Source organism: Colobus angolensis, unplaced genomic scaffold (assembly GCF_000951035.1).
Source record: "Colobus angolensis palliatus isolate OR3802 unplaced genomic scaffold, Cang.pa_1.0 Scaffold114, whole genome shotgun sequence".
NCBI classification, from domain to species: Eukaryota; Metazoa; Chordata; class Mammalia; order Primates; family Cercopithecidae; genus Colobus; species Colobus angolensis.
This window is the reverse complement of record NW_012112475.1, coordinates 4,212,710-4,222,418: the sequence shown is the minus strand read 5'-3', so window position 1 is coordinate 4,222,418 and position 9,709 is coordinate 4,212,710. Positions and strand designations below refer to the sequence as shown.

Sequence of the window (9,709 nt, the reverse complement as noted above, 5' to 3'; positions counted from 1 at the left end):
CGTGGTGGTGGTGCGACAGCGGCAGGCGGCCAACGCGCGGGAGCGGGACCGCACTCAGAGCGTGAACACGGCCTTTACGGCGCTGCGCACGCTCATTCCCACCGAGCCGGTGGACCGCAAGCTGTCCAAGATCGAGACGCTGCGCCTGGCATCCAGCTACATCGCGCACCTGGCCAACGTGCTGCTGCTGGGCGACTCGGCCGACGACGGGCAGCCGTGCTTCCGCGCCGCCGGCAGTGCCAAGAGCGCTGTCCCCACCGCCGCCGACGGCGGCCGCCAGCCGCGCTCCATCTGTACCTTCTGCCTCAGCAACCAGCGCAAGGGGGTGAGTGTGCTGTGTCCCTCACTGCGGCCACTGGGTCGGGGTAGGCGGGGGACGTTGCCTCTCCGGGAAGGGGCCCCAACGAGGCCAGGGGGAAGCGACGTGAAATTCGTGCTGGGTGCGGCTTCCCAAGCCCAGGGTCTGGTGTGGAACAGAACCACTGACTTAATGTCCTGTCCCCCAAACAGAAAGGATGCAGGAAAACCCAGAGTTCGGGTCTGATTTAACTGCTCAGTGTGGGATATCCCCTCCAACGAAAGGTGTGCTAGTACTTCCTTCCTGCTGGGAAGACGGCATGAGGACGGAATAACAAAGTCCATCTTTTATTGAGTCTTCCTCTGTGCTGATGCGCTCCACATCCACTTTTTTGCCTTCACAAGAATCCCTTCAGGCAGGTAGTTTTTCTGCCCATTTTATCCTCATGAGGATCTGAGCATCAGAGATGGAATCACCTGCCCATATTTACTCAGCTGGGAAGCCGGGGTGCTCGCCCTAGGTTTGCCCGGTGTGTGTTGCCCCCACCTTGAAGTAATTGTCCCCTGTCCTGAGATCTAACACAAGAGCAGGAGACTGAGAAGAAAGGAGGCCACAAACCCCCAACCGAGAGCCTGAGGTTCCCAGCGGATGAGCAGTAGGAGTGAAGAAGGGGCCCCCTGAGAGCCCCCAGCCCCCCAAAGGACATGGTGTTGGGAGAGGGCACTCTTGGCTCAGCTGGAGGGAGCTGGTGTGCAGCTCCTGCAATGTGTCCTGGGCAAGGAAGTGGACCAGGCTGGTAGGGGTGGGCGGGGGCTGTGTGGCAGCAGAGGTGGCCTCTTGGCTGAAACCTTGCCCAGGCCCCAAGGAACCTACTTCATCCCCAGACCCTGTGCCTTTCTGGCCTGGGCTTTTCCTACAGTAAAGAAGCCTGTCTAACAACTTGTATTCCAGCAGCTACCATTTGCATCCGGGGAAACTGAGCATGAGAGAGTACTGACTTTTGGTGGTCAAGTGGAAGGGCATGGGGAATTGGAGTTAGGCCCCTGACTCCCTGCTGTTTGGTTCTCACAGCTCCCTGTGGTCCCTTGCTCCACCCTGTTCTGCGGAGGCCTCTGCATCTTGGCCTGAGACCACCCTCTGTCTGGCTCATCAGACATCCAACCTGCTTTCTCAACACTTGGCTGCCTCAGTTGCCCTGAATCCGTCTTCTTAGCCTCAGGCTTGTACCCTCTCCATGGTCCCTGCTGCTCCCAGCTGTGGGCCCATCAGTGCCCCAGGCTGAGCTGAGAAGCCAGGAGTGGGCCTTTAAGGCTTCCTGGGATGGGAAGACCTGAAGGGGCCCTCAGGGATACTCCCTGACTGCCTTTCACCCATTCATTCCAGTTAGCAACCCTTAGCTACCTGACAGCTGCCTGCTGTTGGCTCTGAGAACCCCAGAGAAGCAGGTTATAGGTCCCTACCCATCCACCAGTCAGGACCTGACAGTGCAGCCCCAGGGTCAGGGCAGGGAGATGAAGATGAGGATGCTGTGGTCTGATGGTGGGGGAGGGGAAGCACAAAGGGATTCACAGAACCCAGAGGAAGCCCCCAACCCAGGGTGAGTGCTGACAGGGTTTCTGTGTCACATTTCTGAAGGATGCTTTGGAACAGGGACAGGCCGGTGGAAAGGGTGTTCTAGGATTGGGGCATACAGCAAGAGCTGAGGCCTAGAGAAGGAAGAGGGAAGAGGCTAAAAGTGGCAGGAGTGCAGAGGGGGAGCACAATGGCCAGTAACAGCAGTGACAGCAGCCTTCATGAGCACTGATCTGTGCTAAGCACTCTTGATGAGTTATCATTAAAATCCTGCAACAGCCAGGAATGAGGCGCTGCGGTTATCCCCACTTGCTTAGAGGAGCTGCCAGTGGCACAGAGACACACAGTCAGTGCTGGAACCAGGATTCAAACTCAGGCCTGCCTGGTTGAGACGTGGGATAGGTTACAGGGGGAAGTCCCTGTAACTGTCATGTGTCCACCCCCACAAGCAGGCAGTCTGGGGGACTTCTCTGTAGGTCTCAGGCCTGTCCCACAGCTCACAGGGGACTCCCCTGGGCCTGGCTGCTTCCCTGGGATCTGTCTATGGGACCAAGAACCCAGCCAAATTTGGCTATAGAAACAATGCTGTCAACCCCATGGTCTCCTCTGGGAATAGGCGAGAGGGGCGATCCTGGCCAGCTATGGCCCCTTGAAGACTCTGCGGGAAGAAAACTGGCTGTCTTGGGGAGCTCTTGTTCCCTTCTGAGCTTTGGGGGGCCAGAGAGCTTTAAGACCCAACACCCTGTTCCTTTACCCTGAGCCACCACCTCCCTCCCATCCTGGCCAGTCTGGAATTGGGGTTGCCATGGAAACAGTTCCCTGTAGCATCTTTCTGTTGAAGGAGGGGTTAGGTGTGGCCCTCTGTGGTAGAATTAGCAAGTGGGAGGTGGAACGGGGGTTCTTGTCTCTGCCCTGTTTTCCCTTTGTCACCTGGGGGTGAGGATCGGACAGGATCATCTTGTAAGGCTCTCCCCTGTTGGTATACCCAGAGGGTAGCTGGGACCAGGAGGCACTCTCAGTAGATGATGCTGATAGTAATACTTATGAACATTTACTGTATTCCCAACACTGTAGCAAGGCTTTACCTAGATTAGCCTGTGTAATCCTATGTTAGCTTGTGTGATCCTATAAAGTAACTCCCCTTTACAGGGGGGGAAACTGAGGCTCAGTGAGATGAAATCACTTGCCTGAGGTGCAGTAGTTGGCCCCTGGCAAAGTAGGGATTGAAGCCTAGGTCCATCTCACTTAAACCCAACTCCTAACCATGGTGCTTCCCGAAGACCCTTGGTGCTAAGTTCCTACGGGACAAACAAACGGGTCTTGTGAGGACCTCTTTTTTTTTTTTTTTTGAGACGGAGTCTCACTCTGTCGCCCAGGCTGGAGTACAATGACATGATCTCAGCTCACTGCAGCCTCTGCCTCCCGGGTTCAAGCAGTTCTCCTGCCCCAGCCTCCCAAGTAGCTGGGATTACAGGCGCCTGCCGCCACACCTGGCTAATTTTTTGTATTTTTAGTAGAGACGGGGTTTCGCCATGTTTGGCCAGGCTGGTCTTGAACTCCTGGCCTCACGTGATCTGCCTGCCTCGGCCTCCCAAAAGTGCTGGGATTGTATGAGCCACCGTACCCGGCTGGCTGTCAGGACCTCTTCTAAGCACACTTAGCAGCTTACACAGCTGCATTCACGTTCGACTGCACCTTGAGATGGCAAGTAAAATCATTTTGTCCCCATTTCGTAGATGAAGAAACCGAGGTTCAGGGAGGTGAACAGTCCCAGCATTCTTCTGGGACCCCAGGTCTCCACGTGACCTCTAGACTTGGGGTGGAAGGGGGCAGCTCTCCCTGTCCCTGAGGACTTCAAGAGTACAAGAGGAGAGAGCCAGTTTTCTAATTCAACCTTAATGTTGCACCCCCTCCCCTATCTGCCCTTCTCAACCACTCCTGCCAGAGTTTGTCTGAGAAGCCCAAACCCCAGGCTCTGCTGGGACTGTGGCCTCAGCCCTCAAAATAGCCCTGCCTGTGAGTGAACATGCTGTCCCTGGGCTGCAAGAGCCTCGAGGGAGGTTGGGCTCGCATCTGGATGGATCTGCCCCAACCTGGACCTGGGGGTGGAGGGGGCAGGGGGCGGAGCTCCCAGATGGTCAGCTGTTTCTCTAAGTGGGCTGAGAAAGCTGCCTGTTCCATCATCATCTAGCCAGGCTCAGGGCAGTGAGCATGTACAGTGGGATTTCAGACACTGTCGTGTCCTGGAAACAGGACAGATTGTTGGACAACATAGATTTCTAGCCCAGCTCTTTTACAACTGGCTGGGTGCCTCTGGGCCAGTCACTCAGTGGCTGGAGGCCTCAAAAGAGGGGGTGCTCTAACATCTGTGACCTCTCTGGCGTATGGTGAGGATGAAACACATGTGTCTAGTCGGAAAAGATCAATGAGAAGAGCTGGTAGAGACAGCCCCTGTAGGGACTGATGATTTCAGGGACTGCCACCATTAGCCCATCTTCCAATGGCTGCCACTTAATTCAGGCAGCATTGATGGGTGCCTGCTCCAAGTCAGGTCCCGGTCCAAGAGAGCCCAGGCTGGAAATGAGACCACAGAGTAAAGAACTCCTTTTCCCTACCATTCCCTGAGATCCCAGTCCACATGGTGGGACAAAGGAGAGACCCTGTCTTGTCCTTCTGAGATTCATCCCCATGGAATGTCCCCAGAAAGACAGGAAGTGCTAGGCAATTTAGGAACAGAGAAACCTTTCCAGGGAGACGAGACCTGAGAGACACATTCCTGGCAAAGAGGACGCCCTGAAGGAAGTCAAGGAGGCCAGAAATCCAGTCCCCCTTTGAAGGTGGAAGAATGAGCCACTAGACAAGCAGTCAGGCAGGGGGAAGACCACTGCGGGCTGTGCTGGTTTTGCCCATGTAAAATACTATGCTTTAAAATGTAGTGGATCTTTTTTTTTTTTAAGCAACAGATCATATGGGAAAGAAATGGAAAAGGTAAAAAAGTATAGTGTGAATACAAAAATTAGCCAAGTGTGGTAGTGGTCACCTGTAGTCCCAGCTACTTGGGAGGATGAGGCAGAAGAATCACTTGAACCCAGGAGGGGGAGGTTGCAGTGAGCTGAGATTGTGCCACTGCACTCCAGCCTGGCCACAGCAAGACTCTGTCTCAAAAAGGAGTATAGCATGAGAGAGCCTCCCTCCCATCCTCTCTCCATCATCAAATTCCTCTCTGAAGAAACCCACTCACAATTTCCCACGTGCGCTTCTCTCCAGCAATCACAGCACACAGGCGCCTTCAGCCTGCCCCTTGCTTTTATCCTTAAACATTGTCATTCGGCAGCAGTCCGTATCAGTCCATAAAAGGTTTCTTCTGCTTTCTGCTGCAGAGAACTTGATCGTGTGGCTGAACTGTGATTTATTTATCAGGATCCCTGTTGGTGGATACAGAGGTTAGTGTTCACACTGGCCTAATCGAACCTCCTTATACTCTTTCTCCCCCTCTGCAGGGTGGCCGTCGTGACCTGGGGGGCAGCTGCTTGAAGGTGAGGGGGGTGGCCCCCCTTCGAGGGCCGCGGAGATGAGCCTGGACCCTGGAGAAGGAGGCCAGAAGCCAGCCACTGGCTGTACAGGGAAGGAGACCCCAGGAGCCGAGCCCACCCCTTCTTTGTGTGGGGACCAGGGGACCATGGCCTGGGTCCAGGACACTCTGGGCAGGGCCCTCGGGACATCTCCACCTGATCCTGGAGAACTGTGAGGATCCATTCAGCCTGCCCAGCTCTGGCTGGTCAGAGACAAGGCAGAACTTTTGGAAAAACAAAGACTATTGGTGACAGAGGGTGTATGTGTGTGTCTGTGCGTGAGTGTGAGTGTCTGTGAGAGAGAGAATTGGTGAGTTTAAAATAAAAGCTATTTTTAAATAAAAGACGTCGTTGTGAGCTGAGGAGGGGCCTGTGGACATCGGAGGTCAGAGGTGGGCCCTCCCCTGGACTTAGAGAGAGGCACGGATGTTCCAGGGGCCGCCCTGAGCCCTGGAGGGGTGGGGCTGGGGAAGACAGGCAGAGCCCCCTCTCCAGGAGCCATAACCAAACTTTCCTCAGTCTGCTATTTATCAGACGTTCTTAACAACTGTTAAGTGTCTGGTATGGTTGGTAAAGAAATCTTAATTTTATTTATTTTTGAATAAGGACTGTGTTCATTTCATTCACACGGTTCAAAATTCAGAAGGTACCAGAGGATATGTGTTGAAAAGTCTCCCTGCCCCTGTCCTCCGGCCACCAGCTCTCCTCTCTGCAAGCAGCCTAGGGCACCAGTTTCCTGTGATGTCCCATTCGCTATGAATGATCAGGCAAATACACAAATGACAGCACCTCATACGCACTTTCAGCTCCTTTTTTTCCTTAATCTAGCTTGGTGTCATCCCAAGTCAGTACCTAAAGGGTATTTCATTTCTTTCTGAGCTGCTTATTATTCCATTTTGTGAACGTGCCATCCTTCAATCCCTCTTTGATGCTATCACCAACAAGGCATGTGGTTTTCCACAGGTGCAAATGAGTGCATGCCAAAGGGGGATATTCCTACCGCTGTGTTATCTGAAAAGACTTAGAAGACCAATGACACCCAGAGGCACATGGCAGGGTGATACGGTGACACCCTGAGTCCGTCCACCTTTGAAGCCCAGAGCAGCTCCTTCCCTGCCTTGAAGATGATCCAGGTGGAAAGCCAGCACCTGTTATCCCAATTACACTCCCAGGAGCCCTTGGAGGTGAAGGCTGGTGTCTCCCCCATTGTAGACCCAGCAGAGACAGCGATGGGTACAGCTGATCAGTGCAGCTAGGAGTGCTTCGCTCTCTCAGGCTGGGGCTGTGTCCCTGTGAGGTGAGGATCAGAGAAGCTTGAGAGGCCTGAGGGTGAGAGAGCCAGGGAAAGGCCAGGGCAGCCAGGCAGCCACCCTCTCCTCAGTAAGGTGCATTCATATGCCTATCAACAGTTTATTTATTTAACAACACTTTTATTTTTAATTTATTTTTTTAAAGACAAGGTCTCATATGCTGCCCAGGCTGGTCTCAAACTCCTGAGCTCAGGTGATCCATTTCATGTTTACTGACTGAAGCCTGGCCCCAGAGTCCACATTCCTATCCCCTCTGTTCTGCCTCTACCCACTCCCCTGCATTTGACCCTCTGAGCCTCAATTGTGGCTCCCATTTTGCAAATTGACAAACAGATTGCCAATACCCTCTGTGTGCCAGGCATTGTGCCAGACGCCACAGGAATGAGCCCGACCAACCTGGTCTTCCTCACAGATGAAAACCGAGGCCTGGGGAGATCAAGGGAGTTGTGGAATTGCCAGTCCCTAGGCTGGAGCAGGCCATGAAACCACCACGCTTAACTCCTTTGGTGTGAGAAGTAGAGAAAGGAGGGCCCCGGGGGGCCAGGGTCCCCCACCCAGGAGAGCTTTCCAAGCACCCTCTACCTCACTTCCCTGCTGTTCCAGGGACACTGGCGTGGTTATCCTGTGTCCCAGCGTGGCTGTGCTTCCCCCTTTGGGAACTGATTAGGAAAGCACATTGCTCTCCCTGCGCCTACCCTGGCCAGGTATAGCCAGCCTCTGGCAAAGCCACAGGAAAAGGACTGTGGCCTTGTCAATGGCAGGAAACCTGGGAGTGGGGGCAGAGCAGACACTTGGGTGCTCTGGCTAGAGGCCCACTCCGCCACCAGATTTGCTGGGTGACCCCAGAGACGTTGCTTGACCCCTCTGGGCCTCCCTGGCTCAATCTCTAACTAGTAAGAGCAGCTAGAACAGAAAGAGAAGTATTTGTTTTGCTTTGTGAGATAGTTTTTACTATACCCTGTTTGCATTGGTAAGTAATCCAAGTTGTATCAAATGGTATGCAGTGAAAAGTACAGACCTCCCTCAGGCCCCTCCCCAGAGGCAGCTTCCTGAGTGTCCTTCCAGAAAGCTTCTATACTGATTACTGTTTCTGAAAAAAAAATTTATAGATTTCTCTGCCTGTGTTTTCATTGTAAAATAAATGCAAAATGCTACAAGACTCTAGAAATATCACTCATCCCAAAGACAACCACAGTGAAGACTATAATCCCATCAAGTTTTGTTTTGTTTGAGACAGGGTCTCACTCTGTCACCCAGGCTGGAGTGCAGTGGCAGATAGCTCGCTGCAGCCTTAACCTCCTGTCCTCAAGTGATCCTCCACCTCAGCCTGCGGAGTAGCTGGAAATATAGGCATACGCCACCAGGCCTGGCTAATTTTATTTATTTGTTTATTTTGTAGAGACAGGTTCTTACTATGTTGCGCAGGCTGGTCTCCAGCTCCTGGGCTCAAGCGATCTGCCTCAGCCTCCCAAAGTGCTGGGATTATAGGCGTGAGCCACTGCACCTAGCTCTGCAGCATTTTCGTTAAACAAGCACACATACACAACACAATCATTTAAACCATGCTAAGTTTACACTTTTTTTTTTGAGATGGATCTCACTCTGTCACCCAGGCTGGAGTGCAGTGGCATGATCTCGGCTCGCTGCAACCTCCACCTCCCAGGTTCAAGCAATTCTCCTGCCTCAGCCTCCCAAGTAGCTGGGAGTACAGATTGTGCACCACCACACCTGGCTAATTTTTGTATTTTTGGTAAAGATGGGGTTTCACCATATTGGCCAGGCTGCTCTCGAACTCCTGACCTCAGGTGATCCATCTGTCTCAGCCTCCCAAAGTGCTGGGATTACAGGCATAAGTTACTGCGCCCAGCCAAGTTTACACTTTTTATGGAAGTATAAGACACATTCAGGAAAGTGCACAGGGTGTACTTGAAATCAATGGGTTTTCACAAGCTGAGCACACCTGTATACCCAGCATGGAGATCAAGAAATGCAATTCGCAGCTTCCCCGGAGCCAGCCCCTCTTGCACGTCTACCCATACTGGGTCTTTCCCTTGTAAAGACACAAAAAAGAATAAACTGACAATAAGTATTCTCTCCCAGCCAGCCAGCTCCAGTCCTCAGAGGCAATTACTATGTTCAGGTAACCAGGATCCTATGGATTCCTGCAGAGATGGTCTGCATATATAGGCAAGTTACATAGATACTGTTTTTCCATACAAGTGGTAGCATTTTGCACACTCCTGTCTGCACTTGGATTTTTTTTTTCTTAACCATACTTCTTGGAGACCCCGGTTGCTCACAGAGCTGTTGCATACCTTTTTGTAGCTGCATGGTACTCCATTATGCATATTTTGCAGCTTGCTATCTTCCTGGTAATGGACAGTTAATGCCCATGAGCCTTTGTGAGCTGCAAGGTCAGCCCACACAAATGACCGGGGAGAAGCACCGGTGTGGTCTGCATATACAGGCACCTCCTCTGGGGAACATTTTTTAGCATTGTCCACTCCCCCAGCATGCCCATCACCTCCAGGATGGTCCAGGCCAGCCAAGCTTCTCCAGGCCAACTTGCAGCCAGAGGAGTCAAGCTGCTCAGGGAAAAGAAATCCAGGACTGAAGGGGTTGAAATGACCAACTCAGCCAGGCCACCTTGGACCCCAAAGGGATACACTCTCCCCCCAAGTCTTGACATATGAAGCATCAGCACGAGAATAATCTCAGAGTTCATCATTTCACAATGAAGAAAGTGAGACAAGACAGAAGGCAACCTGCCTGTGGTTCCCCAGCAGGTCCTTGGCCCCGCCGAGACAGCAAGAACCCAAATCTCCCTCCTTGCCAGGCAGGGCTCTCTTCTCTGACTCCACAATTAAGGGCAGGAAGGCCTCAGAGGTCACCCATGGCAACCTGAAGCTCAGAGAAGAGCAGTGATGGGCCACAGTTGCACAGCATCTGAAGCTGAG

General features: G+C 52.8%; 1 protein-coding gene across 1 annotated transcript; it reads left to right on the top strand.

The window, feature by feature from the left end:
• Position 1: 1 nt before the first annotated feature.
• Positions 2-6,032, top strand: TCF15 (transcription factor 15 (basic helix-loop-helix); the record flags this gene model as incomplete). The annotated part of the gene is made up of 2 exons (XM_011960710.1): positions 2-325; positions 5,371-6,032. Coding segments are annotated over 2 exons (399 nt in total), but the record flags the coding sequence as incomplete, so codon positions are not given.
• Positions 6,033-9,709: the final 3,677 nt, after the last annotated feature.